This window comes from Ascaphus truei, chromosome 3 (assembly GCF_040206685.1).
Source record: "Ascaphus truei isolate aAscTru1 chromosome 3, aAscTru1.hap1, whole genome shotgun sequence".
NCBI classification, from domain to species: domain Eukaryota; kingdom Metazoa; phylum Chordata; class Amphibia; order Anura; family Ascaphidae; genus Ascaphus; species Ascaphus truei.
Window position 1 is genome coordinate 5,205,068 of NC_134485.1, and position 21,615 is coordinate 5,226,682.

The window sequence follows — 21,615 nt, forward strand, 5'->3', positions numbered from 1 at the left end:
GTGTTCCTGTGTTCCTGTGTATGGCTTCTCCAGTGTATGTTGTTGGTGCAATAAAGTGTTCCTGATTATAAAGAAGCGGTTTTGAGACTGGAATCTCTCATCCCTGAGTGGGGCGTTCTATTCCAGGTATTCCACCTCATATCCTGGAGCCTGCAATAGATGGAGGCGCTGAAAGAGTGAGTACGTACAGGGTATAACCCCAGAAGCCTGTCCTGACCTACCCCATAATATCATCAAGCGGGAGACTCAGGAGTCCTTTAAGCCAGCATGTGTTCCAGTTTTGGGGTGCACGGTAAGAGAAGGAGGAGCGGCCGGATACTTTATTGAGCCTTGGGACCATGAACAGTTTTTTTTGAGTCTGATCTCAGATGATAAGTGCTGCATGTGGTTATGCATTAACATCAGAGAATATAAAATCCATTAATTATTATTATAACATCCCCTTATTATCACTGAGTTAATTGAGGTTTTTGAATCCGGATCCATGTTTTTTTAGTACCTCTCACCTGTCTCACCTACAGATGTAGCCCAACCTAATCTTCCCGCTGACACAGAACTGACGCGGAACTTACCGCGGCATCCCCTGGCAGTGGGACATCTCTCCATGGGAGAAGTCAGTCTAAAGAACAGACCCCCACAGGCTGCAATGACCCATTGTTTGGGTCTTTATCAGCAAAGCCCTTGAACATTTTTTGTATGGTTTATTTTTCTTACATTTGCTACTAATACTATGTAGATTAGTTCTGCATTGCTCTCAAAAGCTTATATTCAAAATATATTATAATGTCAATTAAAAAAGTGTCATCTTCTAGTAAGATACTGTAAAGTGCACCACATTATTTTATTACAATTACTGTACAGTTGCTGTTGTAGTAAAATCACTAGCTATAAATGTACACAGTATATCGTTTCTGAATAATGTATTATTGTTGCAGTTTTCCATGATCCCAAAATGTAATAGTATACAGTATATTTGATGTAGGTTGTGATGCCTTTAAGTGGACCAGCATTATAGTTTTTAATAGAGGAAATCATAGTGTACAGAGCTGTAATTGTAGTGTAATAAAAGAAAGGAATCACAGCCTAAATAAAATCTGTGTTTCTCCAGGAAAATTACAAATACTAGAACATTGAATGAAAGACGCAGCATGAAAAGAATCCTTCTCATACTGAATGTAATATGTTTCTCAGTGTATGAGGCTGTCACTTGCACTGACCTGTTGTGTTAGAGATCTCTCCTTCTGAACATCGCACACAGACATAGCAGCAGGCGGGCTGTCCCTGCTGAGAAGCTTTCCTGTATCCAGGAGAACAGCTCTCACTGCACGCTGACCGAGGAGTCTGCCCGAAACTATCCTAAGAGAGGAACAAGATAACAGTTTTATATACAGGAAATCTTACATATATTTAATGCGGTGATATCTACTTGTATTTACTTTTTATATTGGAGGATTTAATAAAATTAACGTACTGTATGCATGTTGTGATGGGGAAGGGGTACCTAGGCCATTCATAAAGGTATTTGGCCCGGCTGGGTGCCCCTAAACCATATTGGGGAATTGTGAGTGCCAGCTCTTTGACCCAATCATGGCATGTAACTGCATGTATAATGAAGATATGGTATATTTTACTGTTCCAGGAGTGCTAACCAGCGGAGATGTGCAGGGCGTGAGTTTCAGGGGTGATTTTATAGTAAAGTGTTGTCAGGGTGTGTTTGGATAGAAGGGGGCCAGGGTTGCGGGTTACCCCGAAACATGTACTCCGGAATCCCCCCAGAATCCTGAGGACATGAGCAACACAGACCACCGGATAAAATCCTCCCTAGAAAGCATTTTTCCGCTCACCGACAAATCCCCCTGCTTCAGCACAAACCAGGACAGTAAAACCAGGCAGGGAACTGAATTACATTAAAGGTTCTCGGAATATACCCAAACCCCAGAACCCAATGGGGGTTCCGTACATCTCTCACCAGGTATAAGGTGGAGAGTTATAGCAAATAACACTAGATGGCGCTCAAAATACTCTTTAATCTCAAAATTGTGCAAGTGAACACTGAAAATATGTAAACAACAAGAAAAAGTGAAGATAAAATACAAAGTGAAAAACAATATAATCACGTGCAATATAATTGGTACAAAAAAGACATTCAAACCCTTAGAAGGACTGTTTCGGGGTCCACACGAACATATGATAAAGAAGAACTATGGGAGCGATGGTACCTTAAAAAGAAATAAACTACATAGTGCAATACTGTAACAATATGACACAAATGAAGCTCCCAAGTGTACACTTATAAGGCTGAGAGGTACCAGACTAGGTATAAGGCCACAGGTTAGAGCTAATGGAAGGAGGAGCAATCTCAAAGAGAGAGACACACGGAGCCAGTAGTAAAAATAACACGGTTTATCCAAAATAATAAAAATGAAGGCTTACAAGATCCCAATGGGATAACAGCATAGAAGGTTGGTGATCATAGCATCACATCACACCGTCGTTGCCGCTTCAAGCCGATACAGATCCGATGACAAATTTGGATTTATGTCAAACATTTCAAAAGAGACATTTCAAATAAAACAACTCATTACGGAGGCGCATGCGCGAAAGTGAAGTGGATGGCAGCATAAGCCTTGAGCTCCATCCCTCACCCCCAATAAAACACGAATAAATCGTACAGAACGGAACTTTGGCACTCCTAACCACCCTGACACAAGCACTAAAACTGCAGGGATGGCACCGATGCAGGCAAAGAAAAAAAAAGAGGGAGACCTCCGCAAATATCTGGGCCGATCGAGCTCACGGAGCGTGGCAGCAACAATGGCGCCAGATTCGAACGCGGGCTCGGAATCGGAGCGGGATGAAGACACATCTGAGGGACCGGAGCAATTACCGGTCCGCCGCTGCGATTTTGAGCGGTTATACAGGGACATGAAAGCACTCATACATCTAGAAATGCATGACCTAAAAAAAGAGGTGCAAGGACTTGGTGAGCGAACCGGAGCACTGGAGGAGAAGGTGGTAGCCAACTCAAAACTTATCAAAAAATCGGACAAACGCACCACACATCTCCAGACACAAATTAATGAACTGGAAGACAGACAACAGGACGCAGAGAACAGGGACCGCCGAAATAATATCAGAGTGCGCGGTATCCCTGAGGCCATCACTGATGTGGAGGAATTCATCTCCCGCTGGCTAGCGGAGCTGCTCCCTGACTGTCCGGCCAACGAGCGAATCATGGACCGCTGTCACCGAGCCCTACGAAGCAGACCGGCGGCAACAGAGCAGCCTAGAGATGTAATTGCCCGGCTGCACCACTTTCGCACCAGAGATGCCATTCTCCAGAAGGCCAGAGCGGCAGGAGCCTGCCGATTTGAAGATATCACCCTGCAGCTTTTCCAAGACCTCTCCCCGCTCACCTTAGCCAGGAGAAGGAAACTACAGCCCATCACCAAAACATTGAGGGACCGGGCCATTAGATATAGATGGACCTTACCGTTTGGCCTTCTGGTCATCCAAAACGGGAGGGCAATCTTCATGAAGGAGATAGAAGAGGGGGAAGAGTTTCTACAGAAGCTGGGAGTCAGGGAGAACTCCACCACGAGCCCTCGCAAAGAGAAGCCCGGGGACGCGGACTGGCAGGTGGTAGGGGCAGTACGAGAAAGTCGGGACGCTATAGCCTGAAGGCCTGCCTATATTCACTTTTCTCTGATGGAGATGCCTCACATTTGAAGGCCAGTTAATAAAGTTGGAGTTCACCCCTAATTTGTCTTCCCCTGATGTTAACCCCTCGAAGGATGAATGGAGACCCTGCTGATTAAATCGATGGCTCCAGACTCAGAGCTATCCTGTGGAGTGGCCCCGCAACCCTCACGGTTGCACCTAAAAGGCAAGCAAAACAAAAAACAGAAACTCCTACCTGTATGCATCATGGCGGCTCCTGGTGGAACGCATGCTGACCATCATGGCGGAGGTACAAGATCTGGCCCACGAGGCGGCATCACGGAAGTGCAGCATACTCAGGCGGGAGAGCTGGGGGAGTGACTACCTCTTCCGTGGGCTTCAGGTGAGAAAATGGCGTCCACCGGAACAACATCACCGGAAGTGGCAGGGACGCCATCTTGGAGGAGGCAGTGAAGAACTCAAAAGCGACGTCATCACTGGGCGCCAACCACCGTCCGGTCCCGCGAGAAGAGAGGCAGGGACAAAGCTACCCGGCAATAGGAGAGGAGGAGCGTAGGGCTCGCCGGGAAGCAGAGACCCCCCGTCCGACACCAGACAGGAGGGAAGGATGAGTTAGCAGCACCCTGCAGCACGTCGCAGAAAGAGACCACGCGCCGCCGCTCATGAAGAAAACAGGGAGCATCGAGAGAGAGTCATCCCACCACCGACATAGCTACAGACAGCAGCTGAACCATAAACATTGTTTTTACAAAATCACTTCTACACAAACAATCATTTCCCTCATGCCCGGTCCCCTAAAATAAAATAAATAAATAAATACAGTACCTCTAGACTAGGGAAGAAGGGATAGACATAAAGACATATTTATAACACCCCACAACAGAATCCTGAGAGTAGGGGGAGGGGGGGGAATGGGAAGAGGTGAGATAGTAATGTCAAGTCAATAACTTTCCGAAGGGGGGGGGGGGCAACAAAGGGGGGAAGAGACGTTAGAAATTTGGGGGAAGAAGTTGCAGTAGCAAAGTTGAACTGCCAGAGGTTATGTTCTGTTAAGATGCGATAAAGATTACATTCCACAATCGGGGGGGTGGGGAGGGTGCCCTCCAGTTTCACCTTGGGCATGAGCTTCCACATGGGCATGGGAGGTAACCCCTTCCGGAGGCCCATGCAAGTCCCCACTGGGCCAGCAAAGGGGAGCGGTAGAGGGGGGTGGAGGTCCATCCCGGACTACGCTTGTGCTGTACGTTCAGGAGGGGCAGAGAAGGCGATTGGTGGGGATTGGTCTCGCCCAAACGCCGGATGTGTTGACATTGTATTTACATGTCTTGTTATATGTGTTTATTTGTTCCCCCAGTGTGCATCCCTTTGTTTTTCCCGGCTGCAGTCAGAAACCACAGAAAGATCCAGACGGTTCCCGACGACGCGACCCCAGGCACAGGTGAAAGCTTACAGACAGGCAAAGGTTTGGAAATACACAAATGAGTAAGGGGATTACTATTATCTCACATAATGTGAAAGGCTTTAATAGCCCAGGGAAACGCAAACTAGAAATGGCGGACTACAAAATGACAGACCCCGACATAATTTTACTACAAGAGACACACTTCTCTAAATCCAGCTCCCTGAAATACATAGACTATAGATTTAAGACTTGGTTCTCAGCCTCAGCCAGTAAAAAAAAAAGAGTGGTAGCCATACTACAGTACTTCACAACCGTTTGCTTTTTGCGGTTAAGATCATCAAAAAAGACACCAACAGCCGATATCTGATTATCATCGGCGAAATACGAGGTCAACCAATCACATTGGCAAACGTATACGCCCCGAGCGACGATGCAGAGGCTTTCCTAGAGAAGTTCTTCTCCGTCCTCCAGAGGATAGCGCAGGGCTGCGTAGTACTTGGGGGCGACTTTAACCAGACACTGGATCCGATAATGGATAGATGCACCCCGAGCGGTCATACTAAATCGAAAGTCAGACAAACCTGGAACAGGGGGCTGAGAACCAATAATCTCCTAGATATATGGCATGAACAACATCGCCACAACAAAGGATTTACATTCTACTCCCACCCACATGACAGATACAGTAGGATAGACTACCTCTTTGTGTATTGTATTGTATTGTATGTCTTTATTTATATAGCGCCATTAATGTACATAGCGCTTCACAGCAGTAATACATGTGGTAATCCAATAAATAACAGATAATATAAATAACAGATCATGGGAATAAGTGCTTTAGACATTAAGGAAGAGGAGTCCCTGCTCCGAGGAGCTTACAGTCTAATTGGTAGGTAGGGAGAACGTACAGAGACAGTAGGAGGGAGTTCTGGTAAGTGCATCTGCAGGGGGCCAAGCTTTATGTGCCATGTGTTCAGAATAGCCACATTTGTGTCTAGCAGAATGGTTTCTCAGATCTCCCATTCGGGCATCCACGATATTTCGTGGTCAGATCACGCTCCGATAGAGCTGCGGTGCTCGGATTTTATACTTGACAGACCAGGAGCGAACTGGAAACTCAATGAAGTTTTACTAAAAATCCCCGAAATTTCACAAAAAGTGGGGGATAGAATCAGGGAATACTGTCAGGAGAATATGGGAAGCGTAGCTTCACAAGCTACCCTATGGGAAGCCCATAAGGCAACTCTGAAAGGAGAGCTCATAGGGATCGAAAGCAGGCGGAAGAGAGAGAAGGACAAAAAAATTAATCAGTTACAAGCAGAATTGGCAGTCCTCTCAGCCCTACATAAAGATAACAAAAATGCAAGGACCCTTAAGGAGTTGCTAGACACCAAAACTAAACTTAATATATTGCTCGCCTCCCATGCTGAGAAGGAGCTGACATGGTCCAAGCGGAAATTTTTTGAAAAAGCGAACAAGCCAGATACCCTACTTGCCAACAAATTACGAGACAGAAACCAAGTCTCCCAAATTCAGACAATTCGAACAGCGCAGGGGGATCTTACTTCTGACCCCCAAAAAATCGTAAATGAATTTAAAACTTATTATGAAACCCTATATGATGGGGCAAAGGTGGCACATACGCCAACCACAAAAGCCCGACTAAAGACGTTCTTAGCAGAGGCTCAGTTACCAAAAGTGACCAGAGAGGAGAGGGACACACTACAGGCAGACTTTACTATAGAGGAAATCCTAGAGGTAATGAAGTCACTGAAAGCAGCTAAGGCCCCGGGCCCTGATGGATTTTCCAACCTCTTTTATAAGAAATTCCGCAATTTATTAGCTCCTCACCTCCTAAAACTGTGCAATTCCTTTATGGATGGTGCCTCCATCCGGGGCTCGATGCTCCAGACGTCTATCTCTGTGATCCACAAACAGGGAAAGGACCCAGCAGACTGTAAAAGCTATAGACCCATCTCATTGATAAACTAAGACACAAAAATCTTTTCCAAACTACTGGCTAACCGCCTTAACCAGGTGTTGCCCAAGTTGGTCCATCCCGATCAAGTAGGGTTCATATGTGGTCGACAAGCGGCAGACAACACCATGGATTATAGATCTGATTGATTTGGCACAAAAAAAACACATCCCATCTATGGTGCTCAGTCTAGATGCAGAAAAAGCATTCCACAGAATTGACTGGCCCTACTTGAGAGAGACGCTGGGAGAGTTTGGCCTGGGTGGGAGAATGGTGGAGGCAATTCTCGCTCTGTATCAAGGACCGACGGCGAAAGTCAGACACCAGGGCTTCCCCTCGGGCGAATTCCTGATTAAGAGCGGCACCAGACAAGGCTGTCCTCTATCACACCTCCTTTTTGCGCTATTCATTGAGCCCCTAGCGGCGCATGTTCGTCTCAGCCCGAACATAGCAGGAATCAAAATTAGTGAACAGCCACACAAAGTGGCCCTGTACGCTGATGACGTGATACTAACATTATCATAGCCCCTCACCTCTCTGCTGAATGTCTTTCAATTACTGGGGGAATTTAACGCGATATCAGGGTTCAAAATTAACCAGGCAAAATCAGAAGCCCTGAATATCAACCTACCTAAAGTCACCGAGAAACTGATCACGGTGAACTTTGATTTTAAATGGCAAACCTCCTCTATTAACTACCTACGGATAAATATCACAAAGCAATCTGGCACCCTATATAATGCAAATTACCCCAGACTGATACGGACACTGAAGGAAGATCTCCGTAAATGGGCAGGGTACAGTATATCCTGGATTGGCAGGATCCAGTCTCTAAAAATGAATCTCCTCCCTAGAATTCTGTACCTATTTCAGACCCTACCGGTCCCTATAAACAGGGAAGATATCCTTCGGCTACAGTCTGCGATGGTGAAGTTCGTCTGGGGTAATAAAACCCCCGCATTAAAACTAGCACAATGGTTAGGCTCACAACAAGAGCAGGGTTGGCGGTACCTTGCCTGTTATCGTATTTCAGAGCGGCCCAATTAACCCAAATTATCCAGTGGCACTCCCACCCTAGTTTGAGGCGTTGGGTGGAATTGGAGGCGGCTTGCTGTGCCCCGGTGGCACTCCAGGACCTGATCTGGCTTCCAAACAAGGTGCGTAAAACCATCAGTCACCCGCTCCCCGCTATAGACAGCTCATTAACAGTATGGGACAAGAGCAAATATCAGTTCGCCCTAACGAGGCAACACACCTTGATGACCCCAATTCTGGGGAACCCTGATTTCGCTCCGGGCCTGCAGAAGAAAGATTTCGCTATCTGGACACAGATAGGCTACACACGCCTTCTACACCTAGAGGGTAGACTATCAATCAAACCTCTTGAGCAAATTAAATCAGAACAAACAGTACCAAATTCAGAATTTTTTAGATATCTCCAACTAAGGGCTTTCTATGATAAATTCCCCATCCGCGCTCAGCGGACTAATTTCGAACAGCTCTGTTCGAGAGGAACAGGTACCAAGAGACTCATCTCTGAGATGTATAAGGAGGTAGTCTGCCCGACCCCTGACGACGACGTGGCACTTAGTTACACAGGCGGCACACTTTATTTGAGTACGGCTCATTCCGCAAGTCGGGATATGTCCCGGCTTGCGAGGCGCACTCCCTCAGCGTGCCGCGCATCACCGATGCGCGGTCATGCATCATCGGGTGCCTGTGCCGCCCGTACACGTGCCCAGGGCTCCCCGAGGGAGCCCTGGTGTCGCGTGGATCTACTTACGGCGGCGGGACGTTCCGGGGGACCCGGCGGACCCGGTAAGGAGAGGGGGAAGCCCCGATCGGCGGGCCTCTCCTCCGAGGCTTTGGCGCGCACCCGGCACCCTCCAGCGCGCGCCAGGTTACTGCTGCGGCCGAGAACGGGCAAATGCTCGAATAAACTCGGCCGCAGCAGTATAGGATCAGATGGGAGAGAGATCGAGGGGAAACATTAGATGACGAGGACTGGGACAATATTATCTTAGCAGCAGCTAAGAGCTCAATCTGCACAACATTAAAGGAGAACGCGTATAAGGTCCTGATGAGGTGGTAATTGACCCCGCTACGATTATCAAAGTTTGTCACGGGTTACCCCCCATTGTGCCCCAAACAATGTGGGGAACAGGCAGACTTGCTGCACATGCTGTGGGGTTGTTCCAAGATACTTCCAATCTGGGAAGACATCAGGAATTGGCTCCAGAGAATTCTCGATTGCACGATCCCTTTTGACCCCTGGTTGTTTCTGCTGGCCAGACGCACCCCGGGGCTAAACAGATCGGAGCATAAATTAATTGCACATTTTGCAACTGCCCTGAGGTGCGAAATCGCAGCACTATGGAAGCAGCCTGAGATACCCAATATCCCACAAATTAGGAATAGAATTTGGTATGTTTGCCGGATGGAGCAGTTAACGAGTCTGGTTAACGACACCAGCACAAATTTCCTAAAAGTCTGGGCGCCTTGGTTAGCCCTGACCGATATCCCAGAGATCAATGCCTCCATATATTGCTTTAATAGTTCTGGACGGGTTCTCCTTGGATGTGTGTGGATGTTTAGGGGATACATGAACGAGACGGGAGGGAGGGACAATCAGAATGGGTCGCAGGGTGACTAGTTAGTGTCTGTAGTACCCGTCCGAAGACAATCGAGAACAGTAAGCTGGAACTGACCCCGGGACCTAGCAGAGCCGGGATCTCCCATGAGACCCCAGAGGTCTCGAAATTAACTGCGACAGCCTCCCCCCCTCCCCACCTTCCCTTACCCCCCTTCCTCCCCTTCCTCCCCCCCTTCCATCCTTCTCCCCTGTTGTATCCTTGTCAGAAGTCTGGTTTGTATGTCAGTCTCCCCAGTATGTCCGTTATGAGTACCTATACTAAATGAGTTGACGTGAGTACCCTTATATACGACATTGGGTTGGTAGATATTGTCATGATTGTACCATGCACTTAATAAAAACTTCTTTGGTTGAAAAAAAACAACTCATTACGTGTAAAACAGATTACGTGATTTACCTTATACAATGCCATTGTGGGCTACAATATAGGCCAAACCACCTGGCCTGTAAGGACACGTATTCTTGAACACATTGGTAATGTTAGAAGAGGTGTCACCACACATTTGTTATCGAATCACTTTATTCAAAAACATCAGGGTGACACTTCGGGCCTGAGGTTCACAATGCTGGAACATGTGTTGCCCCATTGGAGGGGTGGAGACAGGAATATTGCACTTAAAAAAAGAGAGAGTTTTTGGATTTTTTCTTTAAAGACCCTAGTTCCTCAAGGCCTAAATGTAGATTTGGAATTTGGTGCTTTTCTTTGATTATTGGATTTTTTAGGTAGATATTTTTTTGCAGATATTTTTTGCAGATATCTTGTGCATATATTTTTTTGCGTATATTATTTATATATTTTTTGAGTATATTACATTTTGCATAGACTTAAATCCATCTATGTCATCTGGTATGTGCTTTACAGAACATCAATGTTTATGTATTTTCCTGATGCATGTTGATGGCAGTTTGTTGGTAAATATATGATATCAGCATATGCCTCTAAATATGGGTATTGTGTAATTTGGTTTTTATGTTGTTTCTTGACTAATTCTCTTTATCTCATATTTCTGAGATTCATCAATCGTCGTCCCTTATGTTATGCAAAGAGCCAATGAGATTAGGGATAAATAAGCGATTTATGGAATAAAAATGTTCTTGTATTTTCTAATTTGCTATTTTAGTTTATGATTCTTTCCTTATGAATGTAAAGGTGAATCCTTTTATCTTGTGATTTATCCGTTTTATTAATGTTTGAAATCTTTATTATAAATGTATAAAACTTTTATTATGAATGTATAAAATCTTGAATATTTTGTCACCTCTGGCTTATTAGTGCATTTAGTTCCCATTATTAATTTAGTGCCCATTAGTTAGGGAAGTCTGTTATCAATTATCCTACTGTATAGGAGGAGAGGTTAATGATTAGAATAGTGGGTATATAAGACCCTTCTAACAGGTCATTGCAACTCCTGACGAAGCCGTCATTCAGAACGGCGAAACGCGTAGTGCGTGACCCTACGATCGAGAGGGAGAGAGACTGCCCGGGAACTCCGTGACGTCATCTTCAATCGGCTGCAATACCGGAAGTGAAGTATCGGCTCAAGGCAGAGACGCACCATGGCGGCTTCAAGCAGCAACGACGGTGTGATGTGATGCTATGATCACCAACCTTCTATGCTGTTATCCCATTGGGATCTTGTAAGCCTTCATTTTTATTATTTTGTATAAACCGTGTTATTTTTACTACTGGCTCTGTGTGTCTCTCTCTTTTGAGATTGCACCTCCTTCCATTAGCTCTAACCTGTGGCCTTATACCTTGTCTGGCGCCAAAAGTTCATTGGATAATCCTGTACTCCTGGATTATCCAATGAACTTTTGGTGCCAGGTTTTTCTTTGTTTTCACTTTTTCTGTTAGTACTGACAGTATTACTAGGCAGCCTTTATATATATATTTTGTACTTGTCACACTGGTGTTTTAGTCTTTAGCGCTTGTTCACATTTTTTCTTTTTCACTTATACCTAGTCTGGTACCTTTCAGCCTTATAAGTGTACACTTGGGAGCCTCATTTGTGTCATATTGTTACATTATTGAACTACAGTATGTAGTTTCTTTCTTTTTAAGGTACCATCGCTCCCCTGGTTCTTCTTAGTCATAAGGTGGAGAGTTATAGGGGTTAAAGTTAAAGTGTAGAGTGTCAGCTCTGCGACTCAATGATGGCTGTAATACTGTAATTGTAGGGGACCGTCTGTGTGTCTCCCACCAGGGCTAAGGGGGCGAGAATCATAACATGTTTCAATGGTATGGGTTATTGTAACAATGTTTTCCTGTATAAGGGGAAAAGAAAATGGTTGTTAACAATCCCCAAAGTTTGTATTTTTAGTCCAGTACTGTTCAGAGGAAGGTATTTAGTATCGATAGAAATCCATTTGCATAGGAAGCAGGGGAAGCTACTCCGCCTCTGTGCTTCAAAGAATCAGCTTCAAAGGCCATCCAGGATAAAGGTGTTAAACATTTGGTAGCAGGGAGGAGAAAAGGTAGAGAAGTTCAATAAGCCTTTCTGGCAAATGGCTACTCGACCCAGACTCTCCGGAGCTGAGCTGGCAGGGAGTCTCACATGACAAGTGGGGGATGTTTGCACATGCTCAGTTGCTATACTGAAGCTGTCTGCCAGGTTCTGTAAGAGACTGGCAAAACCTGACGATAGTGGGTTATTTCGTTCCCATGCAGTAGTTGGCTGCAGACTGTACAGATTGGGATTTGGAGGGTTTAAAAATCTGTGCAGCCCCTCATGTAACACTTCCATCTGAGTTCCATCATGTAACAGATTCACCAAAGGATTCCTGCAAGAAATATCTAAGCTTCCAGATTTTAAAAGTGTCATCACGAACGAAGCAGCTCCAGTCAGGCTCTTTTTGCAAGTAACTCCTGCAACTGGGAAATTGCTCCTACAGACTTTGTTTTGCAACATTTCGTTTTGGGAACCTTTTATTTCATTTGACCCTATTCCAGTAAGTGTATTTTCGTAGTATTTTTTTAAATCAAGCTGTGTATGTTCATTGTTTGAATAAATGACAATTTATTTTACCTTCATGCTTTGCTCAATCAAAGGATCCGAGTATTTTTGTGTTAAAAGCATTGGTCTCCCGTCACACATGTATTTACATGTGTTGACAGATTTACTGTCCCTGGATCCCCAGCATGAGAAGCCAAACATTGCAGTTTTACTGACCGATAAAAAGGACACAAACAGATTTTATTTACAGTATGTGGATTTATGAGCAACTCAGCCTATGACATGTTGGGGCCTATTCTAGTAGCTTCGATGTTATTGCTGCCAAATCGAATGTTGTATAACGAAGATTTGCACCCCTTTTCCAGAACTCGTTTGAGCCAGGGAGTCCCAAACAAATCCTGTAAGGACAGAATGAACATCTTTCCTCCGGTGGAGATACAGGGGTGGCAACTTGTGCCCCTAGCTGACGACTGTCACACGGCTCAAATCGCGCACCCACTTGCATGCGTGCAGGGGTGCCAAGAGATTTTGTTTTCAAGTCATTCGTTCCGTGGACATTTGATTTAGTTCCCCCAACCAGTAAGTGTTTATCCAGTGTAATTGTGAAGATTTGTGTGTTTGTCTTAAAAGGAAATACATTACAATTTGTTTTGCCCTCCTTGTTGTGCTCAATCCAGAATCCCGGTATTAATGTGTTGGTAAGACCTGGTCTACCCTGACAGTAATGTTTTATTTTCAACCGAAAAATTAGCTATGATCCAGATGTGGATAATAGGGATTTTGCCTATAACTGTACTGTATGTGTTGGGGATACGGTGGGTGGTTGGGGATAGAGGAAGTAGTTAGTGCGGTGTCTATTCATTGCACACACATGGACTTGGGCTTGCCCAATAGAGGCCTGTATAAGAGATCAAAGGTGGCGCTCAAACGTGAATGTGATAAGTGATAAAAATTTGAGTCCTAGTACAGGATTAATGTGCAATAAATATGAATTTGTCAATAAGTGAAAACAACCAAGCAAGTGACACTATGGGGCTATGCACTAAGCAGCAAAAATCTCCCTGCCCCCTGCAATTCAGTAAGCAGCGAAAAATCGCAGATAACAGACTTTTTCGGCAAATTAGTAGGCAAAACACTTTTTTACGGCAAATGCCCGGCGATATGCCACTTTTTGGCACTTTTTCAACCTCGCTCAATTTTAATAGCCCCGATCAGCATTTCGAGGCTGTTAGCTGTTCTAGAATTGAGAATTCCTCTTCAAACCACCTCGCCAGCAAAGTTGGCAAGAAGGTGGGGAGAGGCTGCGGAGAAACGGCAAGAAATCACTTAGATAAAAAAATTAATTTTTCTAGCATTGGATTGATGCCGGGGTATCTGAAGCTGTTATACATTAATATCACTATCGGAGACCCCGGCATGAATCAGATGCATGAAAAATGCATTTACAGACAACTTCATTACTTTAACGGCAAACCTCTAAGGAAATTAAGGCGTTAACCATCAGTGCGATGCTTATTGTGGGTAGCGGGGATAGTTGAAGGTGGTATTATGCCCTTGGTGGGTATTTAGGCCTTACGGTGGGTAGCGAGTGGACTTAAACCCTTCATTACCTTTGCTGTTAATACCGCTAAGGTAATGAAGGGGTTAATCCCTCCCACTACCCACCCGATAGGCCTAAACACCCATCCTGAGAACTAATACCCCCTTCACCCACCACCGCTACCCACAATAAAACAAAATACTCACAACAGGCCCACTACCAACCTCGTAGGCCCCCAATAAACATTACAATAGCTAGTAATAAACCAAGACAAAACACACCCACCACCTGTGCCCACACATTAAACCAATATTTATTATTTTACAGGGGCCCTCTGGTGGTCCTCGTTAGGCTCCATGGGCCTCCATGGGTTCCCCACAGCCCCAATTTGGGCCACGAAAAAGGCAGGACCCCGGTACTGAGGTGGGAAATTATAGAACTGCACACCCACAGCAGATGAGGCACGCCTGGAGGTTGGATAGTCAAGAACGCCAGGTCTGGATTGAAGAGAGTGGGTTAGCCTTGATTCTTGATGAGGTCGTAGGTAGGTGCCAGGAGAGTAGTCAGAGTCCAGAGTGCCATGGGCAGGGGTTGTTGTCATTAGGAAAGTAGTAGTCTGATAGCGTGGTCAGGGATGGAGAAGTGCGGATGGTTTTAGGCAAGCCAGGGTCAAAATCCAGAGAGAGGTCCTAAAGTGACGTTGGGTTGGTACACAGGAAAGCAAGCAACACGGTTAGTAGTACACAGGAACAAGGCAAGACAGGGACGTCGGAACACAAAGCAACCAAGTACTAGGCCAAAGAATGAGAGTGCTAGCTGAGCATATATAGGAGCAGTGGATGTTGCCAGAAAGAATAGATAGCAAAATCCAAAAATACAATCTAATGGCCCCTAAACCCTTAATCACCTTAGCGGGTAATAACCGCTATAGTAATTAAGGGGTTAATCCACCCTGCCCCTCTACCCACACAGGAGGCCTAACCACCCACCCTGGACCCACTATACTCACCCTGTCCTCATTGAATGGCATAGTGGTACATCATTACCCATATAATATCTGCAGGATTAGCCACTATAGCACTCAATGGTCACCTAATAAAAATACATAAAGGCCAAAAATAAACAATAATCAAACATATACACAAGCAGCTAATCAATCCCATTCAATAAATCAAAACCCTAGCCAACAAATGAAATAAATACAAGCACTAGCAAACCAATTACATAAAAACACTAACCAACAAAACAATTAATTAATTATAACCAGTAGCCAACAAAGCAATTATTTAATAAAACCATTGTCCAACAAATCAAGTCAAACCAAGAGCCAAGCAAACAAATAAATATTTAAAAATGCTAATCAATGCAAACCATAACAAAAGTCAGCCACATAACACAGAATATAAGCCAAACAATCATGCCAAATTGAAAAAATAAAACTCTATAGAAAATAAGCAACTTACCAAAAAAGCATTGGCTATCACTGTATTACACTGTACCCAAACCCAGAACAAATTAATACATTGGCAGGCAACGGGCAATCAAAAACATTAAAAAAAAAAATACAATCGAAAAATCTGTAAAAAATACATTCAATATTTAACTTACCTTTAGAAGTATTGGCCCTCTGACTCCCGGGGAGTCAGGAAGCTCACATTCTGCAAAGGCCTCAAACTCCATAAGATGCCATCCGTCATGAAGATCTGGATCAGGTACCCAAAATTTTCTTTATTTTATCTTACATAGTTACATAGTGTAAATGGTTCAACAGCCACCTGATTGTCTGTTAAATCCATGTGTCAATCTTTTTCTGTGATGTCATGTAAAGGGACTAAAGCCAGCCAATCAGAATGGCTGTGCTTCCTTTCCCTTTAACATCATGTCACAAAATTCAAAAAAGTTTGCCGTCACATGGTACTTGAGGTAATCAGTTAGTGGGAACTAAATCCCCAATCTGATTGGTTGTTGAAGACCATGTGACTCCCTTTGGATGACTGTGGTGATGGAGGGGTTAATCATGTCATTAATAAAAGCATTATACACGGCTGATTAACCCAAAATCGCTTTGGGAGTTAAGGGGTTAAATGTATGTGCATAACCCTGATGTATTTGCCCGTTCCCCAGCTTTCTTGTCCCCATTTTGCAACCTGTTCTCTGACTGTTGTAATAGGAATGAATACAAACTGTGCCATTAGCTTTTCAGACACAAGATGGCATTGTTTGCGCTGAGCTAAGCGCTGATTGAAGATGCGTGGCTGTGTATGGGAGGGCTGCTTTGAAGTATAGGTATCCATTTCTAAGCACTAGAACTCGTAACCGCAAGGTCAATTGAATAAGTGGTTTGCGGTTAGACTGAAGTGGCTTTCTGTCAAAATATATCCCTTGCCTTGTTAGCATCATAACTTGAAAGGGGGAAGTATATTGCCGTGAGTACTAGGTTAACTATGGAACTTACATCATAGCCCTTTCAATTAAGTAGGCTAACTTGAGAACGGAGTAAGCTAGCACTCTAGTTTTAGGAGTGCAGCTCAGGATAAAGAAACCATACACCCACATATAAAGTTTATTCCAGTGGCACAAGCAGAACATACTTTATTAATAAAATGTATTTTTCTGTTGGTTTTAAATGTACAGGTAGGAAAGGCTTTTTCTGCAAGCCCGGAAAAAATCCTTTAGCATGCAAATATGCTAAGGGTGAATGAGCTGAGGGTATTTTCCTCTCCGTACTGGGAGACTTGGAGTCTAGTGAAGTCCGGAGTTGAAAAGCCTCATAGATTCAAATTGTGAAAGTGGCCGGGATGTTGCTGAGTGCAAGATCCCGGTACTCAGCATGGGCCATTCACACTTTGGGACCAAACCCCAGACTAAGAGTTGCCAGGTACAGGGTGAACCCCCAGTATGGTAAACCGCCAAGGTGTCAGGCAGACACATACGCTTTGCAAACCGGAAAGCCCTTTTTGCCCGTTTTGCAAACTCCGGGCAAATCAGGGATTGGTGGGTTAAATTTTCCCATGAAGGGGATTGGGCACTCATGTTAGGGATAGGACTGTAAACCCTATAAACCTGCCTGCCGAGCTATCCCATGTGTGATTCATGATTTCTTCAAGCGTTGTTCAAGATCCCATACAAGTACAGCGGCAGCGGTTCCGGAACACAAGGGGTTAAATCATCGTAACCAAGAATTTACCACTACTTCAGGAATTCATTAGTGCTGGGGATCTCAGAAAGAACCCCAATGAACCAGAACAAACTTTTTACAATTGGCCGAATTCTCGGGCAGGAAAGTTGCGCCCTGCCAAAAGGATTTTAACCCAGAGTCTTTGGGCCTTATGCAGAAAGCGCCGATAAGGCTTTTTTCGGCATTTTTTGCCCTCCTGATTAAGTAAGCGCCGATAAGTGGAAATTATCGGCAACTTTTCTTCCTGATAAAAAATTATCGGCAGCCGGCTGCCGATTAGCCACTTATCGGCACTTTTTGAACTCGGTGGAATTCAGGTAGCCCCGATCAGCTTTTCGCTGCTGATCGGCACTCCAGAATGGAGAGTTTTTCGGCAATCCAGCCCGCCAACTAAAGTTGGCAACTTGGTGGAGGAGAAGCATCGGCAAGGGCGACACGTAGAAAAAATCAGCCCTTTTTCCGGTCTGTGATTGATACCAGGGTCTCCGGAGCTGATACCCGCACCGGAGGTCCCCGGCATGCATCCGAGGCAGGAAAAATGCATTTAAAGGCCACTTTATTACCTTAGCGGCTAACCGCTAAGGCAATGAAGGGGTTAACCCACCGTGCCAGGTTTATTGTGGGTAGCGGGTGTGGGTGAAGGGGGTATTTGGCCCTTGTTGTTTGTTTTTGGCTTGCGGGGGGTTGCGGGTGCACTTAACCCCTTCACGACCGTAGCAGTTAATACCGCTACAGTCATGAAGGGGTTAAGGCCTGCCGCTACCCACCCGCAAGCCCTAAACAAACCACCATTGGGGCTAATACCCCCTTCACCCACCCTCATTACCCACAATAAAAAAAATCACACACAGCAGCCCCACACTTAATAAATATATAAATCTAAATAAATAAATAAATAAATATCTCTATATAAATAAATAAATATATATATATATATATATATATATATATATATATATATATAACGCCAACAACCCCTAACATACACATTTATGCACATCAATGATACTATAGGCCGGCGGGGGCCCTCGGGGTTTACCCACAGGTCTGCAGTACCAATTATGTGCCCCCCCAAATTAATGTCTAAACACATACATACTTATAAAGAAATAACCCCAACCCCCCCCCCCTTAACACATACAGTATAGTAATGGCCACAATTAATTTTATCCACAAAGGGATATTAGTGAATGTGCCCATTTTAAATACATAAACAACAATAAATACATTAAATACATATAGCACTCACCCATCTCCGGCTGCCACGATAAAGGCCATCCTCCTCTTCATCCTGCCCATGCCCCCTCTGCTGCTGCAAAACAGACACAAGAATGAAAACATCCAATGTAATGTCCCCTAACCCCTTAATCATCATAGCGGTTAATACCGCTACAGTCATTAAGGGGTTAACCCACCCTCACCCACCACTCGGGATGCCTACATACCCTCCCACACTAACCCCCCACCCCGTGAGGCCTAACCACCCTCACCCACTACCCACAAGGGATGCCTACCCACATACCGTTGGGAAACCCCCCCCCACCCCCAGTACCCACAATAAAAACAATACAGTGACACACAATAAACATCATTATATTTATTAAATACAATACACACCCCCTGTGCCCCCCCATAAATATAAGATTTATCATTTTACAAACAGGGTTTATAACACAGCCCCACGCGAGTCCCCGGTGGGCTGGCGGGGCACCTGACAGACCTACAGCGTACCAGAAGCCCTTTTCAAACAGGTTCTGGAGGCCTGTTGGTGGGTCCCGCCAAGCGCCATAGCCCCCAGGTGGTCTCCTTGGGCACCGTGGGCCACAATTGGGTCCCCACGGTAGGCCCAAGGATGTCTGGTAGCCCCGGATCAGACCCACAGGTGTCTGCGGGTCTCGGGTGGTTCCCACGGGGGTCTGGGGAACTCACGAGTGCTCACTACGGGTCCGCGGTGCCCCCACAGATGTGGGACCACTGATTCATCCCCGCACCTATGGGTCGGCAGTGCCCCCACGGATGAGGGACCACCGCTTCATCCCCGCAGACTACGGGTCTGCGGTGCCCCCACAGATGTGAGGCAACTGCTTCATCCCCGCATGTGTCACCCGTGGAACCACCAGCCTGATACCCGTGAGATACCCGAGGACACCGTAGGTGGTCTCCAGAGGTCTCATGCAGAATCATGGAACAAACCCTGAATGTAAAAAAAATAAACCTGGCCTATACATTCAATACATATACCCCCCCCACCCCCCAACATCTACAGTACAATAATGTGCAAAATAACTATTATCCAGATAGGGATAATAGATTATTTGCCCATTATTAAAAACATTAACTAGCATATTCAAATAATTAAAGTACTACTGACCTCATCAATAAGAAGTCTCCGTCGTCCACAACATCCTTGTCTTGCCCACAAAATACATAGCCAAAACAAAGCCAATACATTGCAATTACATTCAGATATCAATTAACCCCTTAAACACCTTATCGGATAATAATCGCAATGGTAATTATGGGGTTAAGCCACACTGGTTTGATACCCACCCTTCACCCATGAATTTGTACAGTGGCTTCATCATGCAAATATATATATATATATATATTTTATACATATATATATATATATATATATATATATATATATATATATATATATATATATATATATACAGAGAGAGAGAGAGATAGAGTGAAAGAGAGAGAGAGAGAGAGAGAGAGAGAGATACACACATGATGAACCAATATACAAATAAATGTAGAAGGATTATCAAAAACATGCTGTACTCCAAATAACACTTCTCCATACAGACACACTACAATAAAATTAATTTCCTTTATTAATCCTAACTGAACTTACAATCACAATCATCAACTGCCAAACAAATACCTCAAATGCCTATCAATACATAGCATTTACATTGTATATATGATGCATACAATCTATGCACCATATACATTCTGCAAATGAATGTTAACAATAACATTGCAAGCAAAATACAAATACCTCCCAACAAGTATACAATTTTAACCAATCCAGTAAACATAAATCAATTACCATTCATTAATGACATCCCTAAACAATTTACATTCCATCCCTAACAATTAAACAATTAACAAATTCAAGCCTTTAACATAACAATTGAGACAGTGAAAAAATATAAGTACCAACAAGAATACAAAATTGAATAACAAGGCTAACCCTGACCTCAAGTATACCATACAATATCAACAATTACATCTATCTAATTTTAAAATACATTATACACATTTATGCATAGCAGCATAGACAAATTAATTTAAAACACATCAAATCAAGCTTTTAAAACAACATCATTTCTTGCCCTGTATGTATATATCTCTCTAGACATACATACATACATACAGTGGCAAGAAATGATATACCAAAAATAAATAAATACACATGTTAAAAAAGATTTAAAAAAATTAACAAGTTAAATAAAATACATTTCTTTAGTTCACTTACCATTACTTGACCCCACCGACTCCCGTTGAACAGCTTACTCACGAACCAATCCACCAGGCACAGGAACCCATAAAATAAAAAACCATAAAAAAATAAACATTAAACTAAAAATCCAAATCAATCCACGGGTCTTCTAATTGTAATCCATCTTCATCTGGATTCTTCTTTCTTCTATCATCTTCCGGGGTCTTCTTCCCGTCTTCGGCCACGCCCTGGCATTCTTCTTCTGTAGGAGGTCCTTCCTCCTCGGCGGCTGGCCTCAAAATGAGACGACATAGGCTTTTAAAGGCCTATGACGTCACATTTTCGTCATGGTTCACATGGCCCTGATTGGGCCGTGAAAACCATGTGTTTTGGCCGATAAAACAAAAAATGATGACGTCACTTAAAGGCAATGAAAGCACAGCCAATCAGAATGGCTTTGCTTCAATTGCCTTTAAGATGACGTCATTAAAAGAAACATGGCCGTCCTCACATGGTACGGTAGCCAATCAGAGCGTGGGACGTCTATCCTACTCTGATTGGCTCTAGTACCATGTGACAGGCTTTCAATTACGTCACATCCGTTCTCCCCCAAGCCTCTGTCACATGGTATACTAGAGCCAATCAGAGTAGGGATAGACTTCCCACGCTCTGATTGTTAATGATAATATTTCATACTCTTTGAAAAAGTCCCGGAGAGGGACGAAACGCGTCAGAGTGCCCCCTTCTGAGATGTACAGCATGTACTAATAAAGCT

The 21,615-nt window shown here is 44.3% G+C and overlaps 1 protein-coding gene across 1 annotated transcript in view; it reads right to left on the reverse strand.

Annotated features, from left to right (window-relative positions):
- Positions 1–21,615, reverse strand: part of LOC142491259 (vomeronasal type-2 receptor 26-like) — a 48,183-nt gene that overhangs the window by 3,140 nt on the left and 23,428 nt on the right. Inside the window, exon 3 of the mRNA XM_075593550.1 lies at positions 1,218–1,356. Within this exon, the coding sequence (XP_075449665.1) occupies positions 1,218–1,356 (139 nt within the window). The remainder of the gene's footprint in view (positions 1–1,217; positions 1,357–21,615) is intronic.